Below are 19791 nucleotides of genomic sequence, written 5' to 3' on the forward strand. Positions count from 1 at the left end.
ATTACATCTTAAGAGTTATTGTCTTTCTGGGATGAATATATCCAAAATGTTGAATGGTACTGACCTTCTCAATCATTAATACATTTAATTCTTCTTGTTCTTGACTTCTCTGCCTGAAGATAGGTCCAACCCACAGTGCTGCGATATCTACCATGGGTAGGGCAAGGAGGCAGATCCTGCATCTCACCCCAGCCAGAACGGGGATCAAACCCCAGGCTGTTGGCACCAATCTGATCCATACCAGCCATCCAGTCAACTGGACCCCCAAGGAGTCCAAGTTGCTGTGGCAACATATACTTTTACATGCATGTTGTAGTCTGGAGCTATGGATGGTGATGGTAGAGGCTCCAATTTCTATCCATCACATGGTTGATCAGAAATCTCTCCCACGCTTACCACCTGCCATTGGTGTGTGTTGGAAGAATTCATAAGTTGTTACTCAACCTGTTTGGCCACACTATGAATGTACCTTCCTTGGCTATCAAGTCCTGAGGTGGGGCTTGAACCCAGAGCTTCTGGCTCAGGGGCAGGAATGTTACCCACTGCACCACAAGAGCTCTGTTTATTTATAATTAAATATTACAAATTTTCAGTATTGGAAGTGTGACTTTTCCTCGACAGGTATGTGGAGTTTTCAGAAATATATGAACTCTTGGTGAAAAATAATATCGATGTGGGAAATGGAGAGGAAAATGAGCAAATAATGATGGGATTTATATATTGTACGAAGAGTGGGTAAATTTAAGAAAAAGAACTGCAACACAGGTTAAGTTTTGGAAAAAGTTTTATTTCTGCATGATTGTTATCCAGTCTTTCTCTGTATCTTTTGTACACTTAGTAATTCCAGCTAAGGCTATTCAGCGGAGACATATATATCAAGAATGTGTCATTATAAAGACCAGGTCAGTGTTCAAAATAGGACAAGGGCCTGGAGTTAAATAGGAAGGCACTCTTCTCTCGGGATGTTCAACACAACGTCCATGTCCGGCGTGCACCTGTAGGGTGACGGAAAGGAGGAATTACTACTGAGAGTGAATCAGAGAATCTGTATCAACATCTGTCTCAGTGACTGCAATTAACCAAAGCCAATACTTGCAGCCAGTACTTTAAAATGCGCCAAAGGAAAAACCTTAAAAGATTAAACTAGTGCACCTATGGCTTTTTTTCACAGGTTGAGGGCACAGCTGGTCAGGCCAACATGTTTTGCCCATCCCTAAGGTTCTTCTTGAATATAACTGCCCTCTGAAATGGCCACTCAGTTAACAGTCAACCACATTACTTGTGTCTAGACTCGCAAATAGGCCAGACCCAGGTAAGGAGGGCAGATTTTCCTGTCCTCAAGGACACTGGTAAACCAGACGGGTTTTAACAGCAATCCAGCGGTTTCCTGATCTCCGTTGCTGTTACGGGCTTTTTCCAAAAATTGAATTTAAGTTCCCCGGCTGCCGAGGTGGGATTGGGACTCACGTTGGCAGATCATTAGTCCAGGCCTCTGGATTACTAAAACAAAAACAGAATTACCTGGAAAAACTCAGCAGGTCTGGCAGCATCGGCGGAGAAGAAAAGAGTTGACGTTTCGAGTCCTCATGACCCTTCGGCAGAACTGAGTATAGATAGGAGAGGGCCCTCTCCTAACTTTACTCAGTTCTGCTGAAGGGTCATGAGGACTCGAAACGTCAACTCTTTTCTTCTCCGCCGATGCTGCCAGACCTGCTGAGTTTTTACAGGTAATTCTGTTTTTGTTTTGGATTTCCAGCATCCACAGTAGTTTTTTGTTTTTATCTCTGGATTACTAGCCCAGTAACGTAACCAATATGCTACTGTACCCCAACACGCAACACAAATTGATCTGGAATGTGTCACAAAGCAAAGGGGCTGGCAGTTGTGACCAACACCCCCAATTTAAGCAAGGCAGAAACACTGGGCTGAATTTTAACGCCATGGCTTTACAGTTAGAATGTTTTAACTCCCAGACCTTTATCTTTATGCCGCTGATCAGTTGCCTCCTGGTGGTCAGGAGTGGAGTAAAGGTGGAAGGGGTGAACTAAAAGAGGTCTTTAAAATAACGAGGAGGTTTGATGGATGTCGGTAAAATGTTTTCACTTGTGGGAAGGCCAGGAATAGGTGCTATCAACGTAAGGTAGTCACTAATAAATCCAGGAGGGAATTCAGGAGAAATTTCTTTACTTCAAAGAGTAGTTAGGATGTTGAACACGTTACCACAGGGGGTAGTTGAGGCAAATAGAATGAAATTCAGTTAAGGGAAGCTCACTATGTATTTTGGAGAAGGAAAGAATAGAAGGATTTGTTGATACCATGGCATCATGTAGGGAGGGAGGAGACTAGTGTGGAGCACAAACACCAGCTAAATCAAGTGGGGTGAATGGCCCTGTGGCTCTGTTGCAAATTCTATATATATATTTATTCTCATATATTTTACTTTTTATTTGGCAAGCATCTATTTTCACGCCAATGGTATTGTTTATGTTGGGAGCGAAGGCGGCTACTGGATCATTCAGCAATTTCCATTATCCATCAATATGGGGAGGATCCTCTAATCTGACGCAACAATTACTGTCATTACGTCAATAAACAGGTTAAACCCGGATAGCGGCCGGAGGTGGGCAATCCCAATCTATTAACACCACTTCTGTTCGGAGTCTGCTATTTATTTCTCTCCCCCCCTCCCTCCCCACCCCCCAGGAGACAGCTCTTGGCAACATCATTTTGTACGAGTGGGACATTTTCCCATGGGAAAGTTGAACGGATAAATATATATTTTTATTAAAAATTGGAGTATCTGGCTTTCCCTTTCCCTCTCCTCTCCTGCTGTTCAGCACCGAGCTACTATCAGGCGGCTCCACCAGGAACGCTGGATAAATTGCACTAGAAATGCAATTAAAAATCAAGTCTTACTGGATCTGCTTCTAATCCTTCAAACCCCCAACCCAACCCATCAAAAATGTACCTGAACAACAACAACAACTTACACACGTTCAATATAGTGAAACATCCCAAGGCGCTTCACAGGAATGTTATCAAATACAATTTGACACCGAGCCACACAACGAGGGTTTGATCTCCACACAACTTCCACATGGGAGAATTACCCATTTGGAACAATGATTTGTTTGAAGAGGTCGGTTTAAAGGACAGTCTTAAAGATGGGAGACTATACCTTGGCCAAGGATGCTGATAAGTAACACAATTAATCTCCGGGCCAGTGTGGTTCTTAAACCCTGATATTTTCTGCTTCTTCGTCTTCAGCACTGGTGACTGTGCCTTCAGCTGCCTAGGCCTTGAGCCTAAATCTCTCCCTAAATCTATGTTCTCTTCAAGAAGCTCCTTAAAACCTACCTCTTTGACCAAGCTTTTGGTTACTTGTCCTAATGTCTCCTATGTGGCCCAACTTCAAATTTTGTTTGATAATGTTCCTCTGAAATGCCTTGGGCATAAAAGGTGCAAGATGTTTTTATATATATATATATATATATATAAAATTATTGTCCACCCTGCATTGGACCTCACCATTTCACATGGGGACCATGTCAATCATGGCAGGAATATTCTCAAAACATTCAAAGGGGGTGCAGAAAGTTGGGTTAGGAGTGTTAGAGGCACAGGCATTTAAAAAAGATTTTTCTTGTTAATAATTCTAATGTCGACATAGCGTAGGCTAACACTCAGTGCCATACTGTGGCTGCAATGTTGAGGTGTCACCTTCCAAAATGGTGTTAAACCAAGGTCCCATCTACTTTGAGGCGGATGCAAAAAGATCCCTCAGACACTATTTCAAGAAAAGCAGGTGAGTTCTCCCTGGTGTCCTGACCAACATTTATCCACCAATCAACACTTACAACTGATAATCTGGTAATTTGTTTAATTGATTGTGGGAGCGTGCTGTGCACAAATTGACTGCCCCAACATCTTACATTATATCATTGACTACACTGCAAAAGTACTTTTTTTAATGAAACACTTTGGAATGTCTGAGGTCAGCAAAGGTGTAAATAAATTGTCTACTTTTTTAGATAAAAGCAATGAATACAATCATAGTTTGTTTAAATAATGCACATCTCTTATTTAATGTATATAATTCATGTATTCTTACAAGAGAGTGATAACTAAGGGAAAGTAGCAGGAGACTGAGCTGTGTTGGGTGACAGCTGCCATCTGCATGCTATATTTAGGGGAACTACTAAATTTAGCAGAAAAATGCAAGTACTAACAATTTCCTTTTAACGGAGAGGTTACTTTATATGGTTAGCTCGTCAGTGAAGAAGCCATAATGAACGTGCATTTTTACCGGTTATAGTCCTTTCAGCTAGCAGAGTGCTGTGGCAGATATTTTATTCATTTCTTCTTATTAGAGAGGCACACATAAATAATGTAAAGGGATTTAGTCTCACCATGCAGAGTTAGTGCTGATTGGAAACAAATGAGCCCAATTCATGTTGTAGCATCAGCTCGCTCATTTAATGTTGGGTGCAGCAAGAGCGGAAAACCAGTTCTAAGTTATATTCAACACTAAATCCACACCAGGAGTCAAACTACCCTCAATCAGTGCACATAGCAAGTTTTCACTACGCTCACAGTTTAGCTTGAGGTACCAAGTAATGCAAATCTTTACAAATAGATTTATAATATTGTTATACAATGGAATGGGAGGAGGTCGTAGACTGGATTATTACTGAACGCAGAGGGGAGGACTGATGAAGGATGACTATTACAAGTGCCCATTCCACTCAATTTTAAGGGATCATGCTGCTTGAAACATGGGAAAAGGTGCAGACCATTCAGCCCCATCAGTATTTTCCTCCAGTCAATGACATCATGGGTGATATACACCTTAGCACTATAGACGCTCTTTGGTTCTGTAATTCTTAACCCCCTCTGCTTGACAAAAAACAAGTAATTTCAGCTTCGAAATTTTCAGTTGACCCGAAGCATCTTCAGATGTTTTGGGGTAGATTTCCACGAACCTTTTGTGTGAAGAAGTGCTTCCTGACACCACGTTGAAAAGCCTAACTCTCATTTTAAGGTAATGCCCCCTTGTTCTGGACTCTCCCACTGGAGGAAAGCTTTTCCCATTTACCCTATTCAGTCCTTTAATCATCATGAACATCTCAAATTAGAACATCTCTTGATCTTCTATACTGAAGAAGGGGTAAAGATTTCCCGGTGATAAACTCCGCAGTAGTGTTCCTGAACTTGACAGGATGGTAGGACAAGGCCGAGGGATGAGGGTTTGACTGGCCAGTAGGGCTGCAGTGATCCCTTTCACTGCAGCCCCTGCAACATTGCTCTCTGAAAGTGGTTTTGGGAATTTTTTCAACCGACTTGATGGGTGATGTGATGCCATCAATAGTATAAATTTGATTTCCTTTTTAAATTGGAAAAAAAAAAGATAGATGTTACAACCCTCCTCTGTTTCATCTGGATATTCTTGCAACTCATTAATCAACATCACAGGCATATGTTGTTCTGATGAAAGATCATGGCCCTGAAACATCAACTCTGCATCCCTCTTCAAGGTTGTAAAGAAAGCTTTTGGCATACTGGCCTTCATAAATCAAAGTATTGAGTATAGGAGTTGGGATGTTATGATGAGGTTGTATAAGACATTGGTGAGGCCAACTTTGGAGTATTGTGTGCAGTTCTGGTTGCCTAACTACAGGAAGGATATCAGTAAGATTGAGAGAGTGCAGAGAAGATTTACTAGGATGTTGCCGGGTCTTAAGGAGTTGAGTTACAGGGAAAGATTAAACAGGTTAGGACTTTATTCCTTGGAGCGTAGAAGAACGAGGGGAGATTTGATAGAAGTTTATAAAATTGTGAGGGGTATAGACAGAGTAGATGCGAGTAGGCTCTTTCCACTTAGATTAGGAGAAATAAACACGAGAAGACATGGCTTTAGGGTGAAAGGGGAAAGGTTTAGGCGGAACATTAGGGGGAACTTCTTCACTCAGAGTGGTGAGAGTGTGGAACGAGCTACCATCTGACGTGGTAAATGCGGGCTCACTCTTAAGTTTTAAGAATAAATTAGATAGATACATGGATGGGAGAGGTCTGGAGGGTTATGGACTAGGTGCAGGTCAATGGGACTAGCGGAATAATATTTCGGCACAGACTAGAAGGGCCGAATGGCCTGTTTTCTGTGCTGTAGTGTTCTATGGTTCAACAGATACTGCCTCTGGCCTGCTGAGCGTTTGCAGAATTTTCTGGGTTTTATCATTACATATTTGTTGGGTTGGGATTTTCCAGCCCTGTCGTGATGGGATGCACTGCGGGAGACTCGGCGGCCCAGCCAAAAGCCTACTGACTTTCGGCGGGATTGGACGATCCTGGTAGCAGGCGGGGCCAGAAGATCCCGCCCAATGATAGTGGTTCTGAAGCAAGTTATTCGAAAGTTAAACAAGTAGAATGCTCGTGCCAATGCTTAAGCCAAGTTGCTCAGGTTTTGGATTTTTTTATGTCGCACCCTTCCTTGGATTGGTTCAGTATCAGTGGTGACGCCCACCTACCCAGTGGATTCCTGCAGTTGAAGCCAATGGATTGCCTTCCTCCTTGGAAACCCATCGATCAGTTCCAGAAGGATGTGATTGCACTGTAGAGGGTGCAGAGGAGATTAACCTGGATGCTGCCTGGGCTGGAGGGTCTGAGCTACGAGGTAAGATTGGATAGGCTGGGGTTGTTTTCCTTAAAGCAGCGAAGGTTGAAGATAGAGGTGTATAAGATTATGAGGGGCAGAGATAGGGTGGATAGAAAGGCACTTTTCAATTAGTTGAGGGGTCAATAACCAGGGGGCATAGATTTAAGGTAAGAGGTAGAAGGCTAAGGACTGATGAAAGATGACTATTACAAGTGCCCATTCCACTCAATTTTAAGGGATCATGCTGCTTGAAACATGGGAAAAGGTGCAGACAAGGTGGGAGTTGACGAGAAATATTTTCACCCAGAGGATGGTGGGAGTCTGGAACTCACTGCCTGAAAGGGTGGTCGAGTCAGAAACTCTTGTAACATTTAAGAAGTATTTAAATATTCACGTGTTGCCATAGCCTCCAGGGCTATGGGTCAAGCATTGGAAAATGGGATTATTGTAGTCAGATCTTTGTTGACCGGCACAGACACAATAGGCCGAATGGCCTCCTTCTGTGCTGTAAACATCTGAGTTTACAATTTGAATAATCTGTGAGGCTTGATTCCGGTCCAAAATGATGCTTGCCAACAATTTAAATGGCGTTAGTGGAAGATTATACTTGCCTTGGAGATAGTGCAATGAAGGTTCACTAGATTGATCCCTGGTAAGAGATGGTTATGATATGAAGAGAGATTGAGCAGAATGGACCTATGCTGTCTGGAGTTTAGAAGGATGACACGCGTTGACATGCTAGATGCTGAGAAGCTGTTTCTCTGGCTGGAGAATCTAGAACCGGGGGTCATAGTTTCAGGATGAAAAGGTCAACTATTTAGGACTTATGTGAGGAGAAATTTCTTCATTCAGAGGGTTACAAACCTTTAGAATTCTCTACCTCAGAGGGCTGTTGATGCTCAGTTGTTGAATATAATCAAGAGATCAATAGATTTTTGGACACCAATGGTGTCAAGATATATGGGGATAGGGTGGGAAAAGGGAGATGAAATAGTAGATCAGCCATGATCTTACTGAACGATGGGATAGACTCTAGGGGCTGTGTGATCTACTCCTGTTCCTATTTCTTATGTTCTTATACCACAGTCTTCAGCATATCTTATACTCTATACAATGTGAAGACATGGCTGACAGCAACCAATTTTAAAATATGCACTGTACCCAGCAATAAAAAAAAATTCATCGAATATTTAATCATGGTCAAAATGTTTAATTCTTTTTATTACAGTGAGGCACATGACATAGCAGAAGTTTGAGAGAGATGTGGAGAGAGAGATATGGAGAGACAAAGTGAAATAAATGGGAAAGTGAAGATGATTATTGGTTAAAATTTCCCAAGAACCAATGTCATTGTGCATCAACGTCTCACAAACAGCAAACAGCAGTTAGTTTAACTCAGCCCAGTGGAAAGAGGGCAAGTGGGCAGTTAAAAACCAGCAGGTGATTTACCTGCTCAGATCTGGACCACTTCAACAACAACTTGCATTTATATGGCACCTTCATTGTAGTACAACATCTCCCAGGCAATTCAGAGGAGTGTTATCAAACAAAGTTTGATGTTGAACCACATAAGGAGACATTAGGACGGATGATCAAAAGCTTGGTCAGTTGGTAAGAGACCAGAATTGGAGGAATGCAAATATTTCAGAGGGCTGGCAGGACAGAAATGGTTACAGAGTTGGGGTGGGTTGAGGCCACACAGCAATTTGAAAACAAGGATGGGAATTTTAACAAAAGGCATTGCCAGAGCTTTTGTGATGTTACTCTGCAGAGGTCCTACTACATGAATAGGACTCAGATGTAACTGGAACCAGGACCTGTGGGGCAAGCAGGTCAGTAGCAGCTTCTTGCCCACTGTCCCTCACACATATTTCTCACCCCCACTCGCTGAGACTCCCCTACTCACCACTTAACTGGGAATTAACAGGTAAAGGGTAGCCTGATCTTTGCCTGCCAGCAGACTCTATACACCCTCTACAGGTAGGTTCTGGGCAGGGAGGGAGGTGAGTGGCAGCATTTGAACATGGCACATTGGTTAAAATTGCTGTGGACTTCATCTCCCTCTGCTGTGTGGGGAAAACAACTTGCTGGACCAGTTTATCTACGTTGTTGTGGTGATCAGTTAATGATTAGGTAATATCCAGCTTGGGTTTTAAAACTTCATAGACTGTAGGAAGAGTAATCTATGAAGGAATGTTCAAAGAAGAGTGACTACAAGGATGAGACTGCAGTGCTCAAGAAGGCAGCTCACCACCACCTTGTCCAGGGTAATTAGGGATGGGCAACAAATGCTGGCTAACCATTGACGCCCACATCCCGTAAATGAATAAAAAGAAAAGACAAAGAGGGTGAATGAGGAAAGAAAACGGCAGAGTAAAGAAAATGATCCAACAATCATTTCAGGACATGGGAGCATCCTTGCATGATTTAGAAGGTAGTGGCTATGTGGCTGAGTGAACTTTAATAAAAGGCTCTTTGGAATGAGCCTTAGAAAGGATAGAGGAGGTTTACTGTTACTGGGGGGTGAGGGACTTCACTTATGAGAAGCGACTGGAGAAGGTGGGATTGTTCTTGGAACACAGAAGGTTAAGAGCCGACCTCAGAGATTTTTGCTATGATGAGCTGATTTGACAGAGTGCATAAAGAAAAATTATTACCCTGGAAAGTGGGTCAATGACCAGTGTTAACAGATTTCAAATCTTTGCCAACAGATCTAAAAGGGGCATGAGGGGAATTTTTTCACCGAGTCGTCAGCATCTGGAGTTTTTCTGGAAAGGCAGTGGAAATTGATTCCACAAATAATTTTTAAAGAGAGTTGAACAAGTATTTAGGGATAAGAAACTTACAGGATTACTGACAAAAAAGCAGGGGTGTGGGATTAAACATGATGGTTCTTTCAAAGCGTCAGCACAGGCAAGATGGGCCATGACCTTCTCCTCAGCTGTTAAGTTTCTCTGATACTAAAGGACTTGTTTTAGCATTTTTCTTCCAAACTCTGGCCTTGTAATTACGCTGCAATGTTAAGAAAGCTTATCCTGTAAAAGCCAAATACCAGATACATTCCGCTGCCTATTGAGCTACACAGCGGAACAAACTCTTCTATGCCACTCTTTATACATCCTTTTAAAAATTAGCACAACTTTTACTCACTTTGCAGTGTACACAAACATTAACATTCACCAACAACCTGTCAATACCTCGTTAGTTCAATATAAATGACCATTGCAACTGGCCTAACCACTCTGCCCATCAGCAGTAAACACGAGTTGCAACCGAATGCAACGCACAAGGCTTTCTCACCTGTACATCTGTTCAGAAGGAGCAATATTTTCTTAACATCTTCTTTTGTTTTTCAAAGTTTAATTTGTGCTAATTTAAAACATGCGCTATGAATAAAATGGAGGAATAAGATCCAATGGTTTACCAGAAAGGTTAGTCATGAGTGGCACTGGAACACAATCAAGATTCTGCATTATATGCCCACTCTATTATACACTAACAAACAAGTAATCTTTAAGAGAAATTTCTTTTTATACAGAGGGTTGTCAGGATGTGGAATGCCTGAAAAAGAAACAGCAAAGGAAGCAGAATCCCTTTCTATCATTTAAAAGAGCAATGAATATTGGATAAAGAAAGATTTAAGGTGATATTCATGGGAACACCACAACCTGCAAGTTCCCCTCCAAGTCACACACAATCCTGACTTGGAACTATATCACCGTTCCTTCACTCTCGCTGGGTCAAAATCCTGGAACCCCCTCCCTAACAGCACTGTGGGTGTACCTACACCACAGGGACTGCAGCGGTTCAAGAAGGCAGCTCACCAACACCTTCTCAGGGGAAATTAGGAACGGGCAATAAATCCTGGCCCGGCCAGCGATGCCCACATCCCATGAATGAATTTTTAAAAAAAATGCAAGGATGAGGAAACGTGAGCTTTTCCAGAGAACCAGCACAGGAGTAATGTGCCGAATAGCCTCCTCCTGTGCTGTAAAACCTGGTTACTATAGATCTCCACAGGGACACTGCAGCTATCTTATTCTCAATGGCTTATTTGGAAAATGTTCTGGAAAATGGCTATTAATTTGCTCCTTTGTTTTTGTGAATTGGTTTGTTTCATATCTGTCCCTGGTTTTCACATTTATCTATTTCTTTCCCACTCCGTTTTCTCTCTGGCACATCTGGCACACAGTTGTAAGGGTAATGAGCAAACTCCTGAATTGCTGCTCTTTATTCTTTAATTTGTTCCCAGGATGTGGTGGAACTGGTGAGGCCCCATTTGTTTCTCAGCAGTGAGAGTCAGCTCCTAACAGTGCATCACGAGCTGTTCAGACCATCATGTCCAGGATGAGTAAATAGGTCACAATCAAGGGCAGGAACTGTCCTCAGCAAGAGTTCTGTAGCCAAAGCCCCATTGTTGAACGCCCCCATTCAGTCCACAAGCGTGACCTTGGGCTTCCAGTTGCTTAAAACTTCAATTTTCTGTCCTCAGCCTCCCACACTGTTCCAATGAAACCCAACATTAGCTTGAGAAACAGCATCTCATCTTTCAATTGGGCCTTTATAGCCTTCCGACCTCCATTAGAGTTCAAGAATTTAAAATTGTAGCCATCGCTTCCATTTTTGTTCAGCATGGTGCTGGTTCTGTTGTACCCATTCACACCTCCTCTAGACCCATCTTTTGTTTCTTTACTTACCCCATTACCATCCTCTTTTGCCTTGCACTGCCATTCCTTTCATCATTTATTCACTCCTGCTTTCAATCGCATCACAGACTCGCTCTGTTTTCCTTTCCTCTCATCCCTGCCTCCACTCCCCCCCACCCCCCCCGCCCAATCTTCTCCACCTCTGGGTTTGCTTAGAAGTTGTTAAATCTCTAACAACTTCCAGTTCCGATGAAAGGGCGTCGCCTTGAAACGTTAATTCTGTTTCTCTCTCCACTGATGTTGTCTGACCTGCTGCATGTTTCCAGCGTTTTTATGTTTTTATTTCAGATTCCCAGCATCCGCAGTCTTTGGTTTATGTCTCCCATCGTTGCCCCAGCCTGTGATCAGCAACTTGAGCACAGACCAGGGCTGAAACCGAAATTTCTCAGGCTATGGGGCTCTGTGCTATGCTGGGCCCCGTGCTTTTGGGGAAGCGTTTTATTTATTTCAAACAAACAATGAGCATCGCCCAGCGGGTGGAAGGGTAAAAGCAAAAAACTGCGGATGCTGGAAATCCAAAACAAAAACAAAAATAAGAATACCTGGAAAAACTCAGCAGGTCTGACAGGAAGGATATGTGGCTCAGAGTTTTGTTGGCAGTTGTTCCATTGTTCTGCAATGAATGATGGAGTTAAAACTTTTAACAGATTGACCCATCGAGGCGTAACTCCCGATCTGACAGGATTAGAAGTCCAAAAATCCCAATATGGGCACAGCAACCTCTGAAATCTTTTGGCTCACATCGCTAGAATGTTCTGTTTTGTACAAAAACACAGCCAAAGTATTTAGAACAGGAGCTAAGCTTAGGGAGGTACCATCGCCAACATATCATGCAGTCTCAGAGAGCCTGGTTGTGTCTGTTTACAAAGTATCACCTTTGATGCTACAAAACTACGCAACCTGAATTATCCCCTGCGGTGTAATGACCATTGTTGTGTGGCGGGACACAGTGGTACGTGTGGGAGGAAGGGATAGAAGGATACACTGATCGGGAACAGGGTGGGAGGGGGCTTGTTTGGAGCCTATATGCCAATATAGGCTATATGAACCAGGTGGGCCGAATGGCCTGTTTCTGTATTGTAAACTTCTATGAAGTTTGTCTGTCTGAGGGTGACAGCAAGGGTGCTGCTGGATTAATTGGGATAACCTGGGCAATTACCTCACACTGGGAGCTTGTCTTTGTTTTGTCTGGTATATAGGACCTGCAGTAGGCTATTCAGCCCCTCAAGCATATTCTGCTTTTCAACGCGATCATGGCTAATCTGCATCTTACCTCCATTCGCCCACCTTGGCCCCAAATCCTTTCATGCCCTTGATTAGCAAAAATCTATTGATCTCGGATTTGAACTCATTAGTTGAGCTAGCATCTACTGCATTTTGTGGGATAGAGTTCTACACTCTACCATCCTTTGCGTGAGGAAATGTTTCCTAATTTCTATCCAGAATGGCCAGGCTCTGATTTTCTGGTAATGTCCCCTTGTTCTAGATTCACCTAGCATAAAAGTAGTTTCTCTCCACCTATCTCATTAACTCCTTTCAAAATGTGAAAATCTCAATTAAATTACCTCTTGCTCTTTCACATTCCATGATTGTACACACCTAGTTAATGTAATCTCACTCTTAATCTAACCCTTGGATCCGTAGTAACATTCTGGTGAATTTTTGCTGCCCTAATTCTGAGGCCAATATATCCTCTTTAAGGGTCAGAGCCCAGAACTGTGCACAGCCCTTCAAATGTGGTCTAACCAGGGCTTTGCAAACTTGAGGTCAACTAAAACTCTGCTGCTCATGTTTTAACTTGCATCAAGTCCTGTTCAGCCTGCACTTGCTGGTTCGTTAGTTCACATTTAAGTAACACCTCGATTTTAAAATTCTTACCCTTGTTTCTTCCATGGCCTCGCCCCTCCCCATCTCTGTAACCTCCACCAGTCCTCCTACCCACTACACTGCTCCGATTCTGGCCTCTTGAACATCTATTATTTTAATCACTCCACCATTAGCAACCATGCCTCAGCTGCCTGGGCCCTATGTTCTGGAAATCCTTCCCTATAACTCTTTGCCTCTTTCCTCCTTTAAGACTGTCCTTAAAACAAAGCTTTTGGACATCAGCATTAACTTCTCCTTCCTTGGTTCGGTGATAAATTTTGTTTATGAAGTGCCCTGGGACATTTTACCACATTAGAGGCACCATATCAATACGAGTTGTTGTTGTATAGCTGGAACAGAACTTCCTCCCCTTTATATCCTAACCCTCTAGTCTGAAGGACTAGAAGGTCTGCTGCAGTTTGAAAGGACAAACCCTTCAAAACTTTGTTTGTATATCGTGAAGACATTTCTTTGTGTAAGGATGTGACAGAGGACCACTGCAGCATCTATGATGGTTCACATATTGCACTCCATATCTATCACAATGGTTCCCTGACACTGTGCCCTACGTAAATAATGTAGTATTTGTTAAGTTGCACTGGCACCAAACTCCTGCAGGAATCAAACTCCTCCTGCTCACTTCTCACAAGCAATCATTTTAAGGGGGGGGAAAAAAACCTGTTCAACAGCCTCTGAGGCTGAACTGCTTCGAAGGTTGAACTTCAGAATGTTCCAGCCTCTCACCTTCCACTGACCCCTGTTAGATTGGGATTACAGAGTTTCCATAACTCTGTCATTTAAAAAATAAACCAAAACCCCTTGTCCACAGCTTTAGCTTGTTACAGCAGCTGCCTAGGCCCTAAGCTCTGGCATTCCCTCCTGAATTCTCCTTGGCTTTCTATCTTCCTCTCCTCCTTTAAAATACTCTTCTTTGATTAAGTTTTGGGTCACCTAATATCCCTTAATGCGAATCATTGTCAAGTTTTGTTTGAAAACCCTCTTGTGAAGCAGCTTGTGATGTTTTTCAATGTTGCAGGTGCTATACAAATGCAAGATGTTGTTGTAGCTTTGCCACCTTAGGCCAGCTGATCATAGTGAACCCAGGTTGTCCCATCAGCAGTTTTTATTAAAGAGTGATGGCAGTTTATCTGCACATTTACCTCATTTTGGTGGCTCTGGCGAAACCAAAACCTCCATCTTTTGAGGAACTGCGACACAAATCCCACATCCAGTGCTCACCTGATGCCGAAAGTCTCAGCAAAGTCGATGTCCAATGGATGGATCAGAAAGCCTGGGTGATATTTTCCTCCCCTATCTAAGCCAAAGGCAGAGACCTGTTGGAGCTGTCTTCCCCTTACCCTGGCTGAGCTCAGCTAACCCAGCATAGACCCAGGACCTCTCTGTTCTGAGAGGTTGAGTACCTTGTCGGATAAACTTTATGAAGCATCAGCAAAGCTTCACAGACTATATTCCTTATTCTATAATTGCGTTTCATGCCTTTAACCAGGTTTATGCCATTGGACAACATCCAATTCATTTATACTTTAATAAACTCCTTGCAACAGTTTCAGTCGACCGACTGTTCCTGACCAGTGAAGGTACGTACTTTGGCTGCTTTTTAAGAATATCTGCGAAGATCTCCTCTCTAGAGTCCCTCTTTGATTTCAGTAGTTGTAACAGTTTCTGCTGTAACGTCAAGTTATTTCTTTCCATATTCTTGTTCAGCTGCATATTAAGAAAAAGTTTATAAAGTTAGTGAAACTAGTTTTCTACCTGGCACCAGTTCAGAAGTCAGAAAACAGACGATGGCATCTGATTGCTTCTTAAATGATTCTGAGTTTTTTTTGTCTCCACTATTCTATCTTTAAGCTTATTTAATGTCGAAGCAGTTCAGAGAAGGTTCACTAGGCTGATTCCTGGGATAAGGGATTTGGCTTATTAGAAAAGGTTGAGCAGTTTGGGCCTATACTCATTGAAGTGCAGAAGGATGACAAGTGAGCTGATTGAAACTTATAAGATTCTGAGGGGGCTTAACAGGGTAGATACGGAAAGGATGTTTCTCCTCGAGGGGGAATCTAGAGCTAGGGGATACAGTTTCAAAATAAGGGGTCTCCCATTTAAGACGAAGGGGAGGAGAAATTTCTTTTCTCAGAGGGTCATTAGTCTTTAGAATTCTCTTCCCCAGCAAGCAGTGAAGGCTGGATCATTGAATGTATTCAAGGCTGAGTTAGACAGATATTTGACTGAAAAGGGAGTCAAGGGTTATGAAGATAGGCAGGGAAGTGGAGTCAGGGCCACAATCAGATCAGCCATGATCTTACTGAATGATGGAGGCTTGAGGGGCCGAATGGTCTAATCCTGCTTCCATTTCTAATGTTCTTGTTTTTAATTCATTCATGGGATATGGGTGTCGCTGGCTAAACCAGCATTTATTGCCCATCTCTAATTGCCCATCTCTAATTGCCCTTGTTCAGAGGGCATTTAAGGGTCAACCACATTGCTGTGGGCCTAGAATCACATGTAGACAGATTTCCTTCCCTTCAGAACATTAGTGAACCCGATGGGTTTTTGTGATCATCATCAGACTGTGAATTCAAATTTCACCATTTGCCATTGTGGGATTTGAACCTGGGTCTCTGGAATACTAGTCCAGTGGCAATAACACTATGCCACCACCTCTTGGGTGGCAAACAATTTCCTGATAAATGTACTGAAAGGACCCTTCTCTAGTTTGAACCCATGTCCCCTGGTTTTGGTCCCACAGTTTAATTTAAAGTAAATTCTGTATAAAGACCATGGGGAGCAGGGAAAGATGGCGGGCAGGTAATTTTAATCTGACTCGCAGGTTGTGCAACTCATGGGATGCAGTCGAATGACGGTTTCACACCCCACCCAATATCGCTATCCTGTGACTTCAATGGACAGGAAAACCAGGTGGGGTGTAAAACCATGTTGTGCCCTATCTCATCGGTTTCAGGAGGGGCAGGAAATAGATGAAAATTAACTCCCTAATCTCTGCAAACACCCACGGCTAGACTGGCAAACCAACTTGGCAACACAGACACCTCTATCGCACACAGCTGGTGGTGTCACTGCCTTAAACTTCTACAGCATCAGGGACACTTCAAATAATGGCAGGAGGCATCTGCTGAATTACTCACCACTGCAGCAGTCCCGAACCCCTCTCAGGACACCATGTGTGCTGGAGCTTGCATTATGGTGCAAAAGTTGTTCTCAGTTGAACTGTAATGTTTGGAGCACTGAGGCCTGAGCACAGCAGAGACTTGACTGTGGCCCCTATACTGCATTAACAACCGCAAGTGGCAGCACCACTTTGTTCAAACCAGAGTTCAGGGATATATCCACACAATGCATGGAAATCGGAATCAAAGCTATGCATGTGCATTTAGACAGGTCAGAGATTATTCATGATTCTCGGGACTTACCTCTCTGTGAACTTCTATTTCCTTCTTCATCACTGTATTGTGAAACATTAGCTCTTGCAATCCTGGAGGAATGAAACGGAATTGTTCCTGCCAGCATAAAATAATAACCATTAAAAAAAAAATCACTGCTCAACAGTGTCATAAATCTGCATTATAGCTGAAGTTAGGAGGACATGGTAGTGTAATGGTTATGTTACTGGAGGGACCTTGTCTAATAATCAAGAGGATGGAAGTTCAAATCCTGCCATGGCACATTGAGAATTTGAATTCAGTATTAACAAGGACATTTGGAAGTGAAAATGACAACGAAGTTGTGGGATTGTCGTAAGAACCCAACTGGCTCACTAACATTCGTTAGAGAAGAAAACCTGCTGTCCTTACCTGATCTGGCCAAAATTTGCCTCCAGTCCCACACCAATGTGGATAATTTTTAACTGCCCTCAGTGGTAGTTCAGTGAGCCACTCAGTTTTATGTGGCTCGGTGTCAAGTTTTGTTTGATAATGCTCCTGTGAAGCCGCTTGGGGTGCTTTACCATATTAAAGCTGTTATATAAATGCAGGTTGTTATCAGCAAAACTATTAAACATTTTCAGGGCAACCAGGAATGGGCAATAAATGCCAGCCCTAGTAACTGCACCTACATCCCAATGTTGAATAATTAAAAAAACATTTGCAGTATTGCACTACAGCATTGCTCTGCTTCAGAGTGCTGATTATGTTCCAACTACATGCAATCACGATTGAGGAGGTCTTGCCAAATCGCTCACAGTTATTTTCCGCTCTTTATGTTGAACGTGCTGCAAGTCCCAGTGGAAAAGTTTCACAGGCAGCACTCCTTTAAATGACTTTCCTAAAGGTGGAGTTTTATATTTGGCATCATTGTGATGTCAAGAATTTCAAAACGAGGAATCTGTTCACATTTAGGTTTCAAAGAACCATGAGAAAATAACATTTTGGGATACAGTATATAAGTAATTTGCGACCTGACGTGGGGAGTGTAGCATGCTTGGAAAGAACAGGTGACTTCAGACTTATGGCTTGCAAAGTTTTACACCACCGAGGGATTTCCTCACCTCATGTCTGATTCTGGCATACATTAACTGATGGAGTCTGTTTGCTACGATTAGCCAACAACTCCATAGTTGTTGCATCATGCAGCTAGAAGGCGAAACAGATGGACCTTGGTATTTCTTTCTAGCAACGTCCAAGTTTCTAAGTTTACCAGACAGAAGGAGGCCTTCCACTGGAGCAGGCTGCCTGTCCATTACAGAGCCAATAGAATTAAAATTGAGTTGATTTCTTAAAGGGCGACTTCTACTTTGTAGAACCATCTTCCAGGCAGTGAAAGCAAAGATCTATTCCATTGTGTAGATCCTAACTCTTCGCTGCAACAATGGAAAACTAATCTCACTGCCTCACAGTCTCCTTGAAGTCCCTGCTTCAAATATTATCCAAATATCAGGACCTCAACAGTGGAAATCAAGAAAAGCAAAATGAAGAAAATGTCAGCCTTCAGCCTCCTTAGCAAATTTGGTGATACAGTATTTATGAAGTGTTGGTGACATCTGGTGGTAGATGGTCAATACTGGACCGTCCAAAATAAACCTGCCAACAGAAGATCGCTCAATTACAGCACCATTACATTTTTCTACAACTGCTGAAAATACAGTAAAGGAAGCCATTTGGCCCAAGTGTTCTTTGAAAGTGCTATTCAATTAGTCCCATTCCCCTGTTCTTTGTCCATAACGTAGCAAATTTTTTCCTTTTCATGTTATTTGTCAAATTCTCCTTTGAAAGTTACAACTGAATTTGCTCCCCCTACCTCTTTCAGGTAATACATTCCAGATCATAACTCACTGCATAAAAATAAATCTTATCTCATTTACAGTTCTATGCCAGTTAACCTCCTTGTTACTGACCCTCCTGGCTTCTAGTCCCTATTTTTGTAGCTTTCCCATAGTCTTTATAATTGTCCTTGCTCTCACTAATTATCTATCCAGTAAGGACCAAAATCTTTAAGTTTCGGCACTAACAACCACTTGCATTTATATAGTGCATTTAACTTAGAAAAATGACCCAAGATGCTCAACAAGAGCAACATGAATAAAACACAGAAAATGCTGGAAAAGCTGAAAATGCTGAAGAAATCATATCGAACTTGAAACGTTAAGTCTGTTGCTCTCTCCACAGATGCTGCCAGGCCTTCTGAGGTTTTCCAGAATTTTCTGCTTTTGTTTCAGATTTCCAGCATCCACAGTATTTTGCTTTTATGTGAATACAAACACATCTGACTGTTTTTGACATCGAGCCACTGAAGGAGAAATCACAAAAAAATTGGTCAAAGTGTTAAGCTTTTAGCAGCATCTTAAAGGAGGAGAACAATAGAGGTTTAGAGGCAGAATTCGAGAGCTCAGGGACAAGGCCGCTGAAAGCACAGTCACCAACGGCGCAGGGATTAAATTCAGAGATGTGCAGGTGGTCAGAATTGGTGGAGCCAAGAGAACTCAAAGTCTTGTAGGGCTGGAGTCTCCTACAAATATTGAAAATAGTCTCCCTATTCATTCAGTAAACTTGTTATTTTGCTATACTCACTTTTAGGCTTACTGCATCATATTTGACTTGTATTCTTTTCTTCCCCACTTCTGCTTAAATATGACGGGCTGCCCATCTAGGTTGTCTACTTGCCAAATTTTCATTGCTTAATCTAGGGAAGGTCAGCCGTTAAAGTTTGTTTTTTATTTTCCCAGTTAAATACTGTTGTGTTTGACTGTACATTCTGCAGGACAAGAACTTCCCACCTCCAAACGGATGATTCCAATGCCAAGAGCTCAACCTGATTAGTGAAATTTAAACATCAATACCTTGCGTTTTACAACAACACATTTAACATCCCAAGGCATTTCACAGAAACATTATCAAACAAAACTTGACAGCAAGCAACAATCGAAGATATGAGGTCAGATGTTCAACGAGGTGGGCTTTAAGGTGTGTCTTAAAGGAGGAAAGAGAGTTAAAGAGGCAGAGAGTTTAGGGGGGAAGTTCCAGAGATTAGAGGCAAAATATTGCGCTCGTAGGGTGGGCACGCGCCTGACCCAAACGAACATAACGTGATGCGCGATGA

General features: G+C 42.5%; 1 protein-coding gene across 2 annotated transcripts in view; it reads right to left on the reverse strand.

The window, feature by feature from the left end:
* Positions 1-308: 308 nt before the first annotated feature.
* Positions 309-19791, reverse strand: part of LOC144688403 (uncharacterized protein C20orf96-like) — a 49970-nt gene continuing 30487 nt past the window's right edge. For both annotated transcript variants that reach the window (XM_078554894.1, XM_078554893.1), the window contains 3 exons: positions 16671-16757; positions 14831-14949; positions 309-995 (listed from right to left, as the gene is read on the reverse strand). In XM_078554894.1, the coding sequence (XP_078411020.1) occupies positions 935-995; positions 14831-14949; positions 16671-16757 (267 nt within the window). In that variant the 3' untranslated portion in view covers positions 309-934. The remainder of the gene's footprint in view (positions 996-14830; positions 14950-16670; positions 16758-19791) is intronic.

Source organism: Cetorhinus maximus, chromosome 13 (assembly GCF_964194155.1).
Source record: "Cetorhinus maximus chromosome 13, sCetMax3.hap1.1, whole genome shotgun sequence".
Lineage (NCBI taxonomy): Eukaryota > Metazoa > Chordata > Chondrichthyes > Lamniformes > Cetorhinidae > Cetorhinus > Cetorhinus maximus.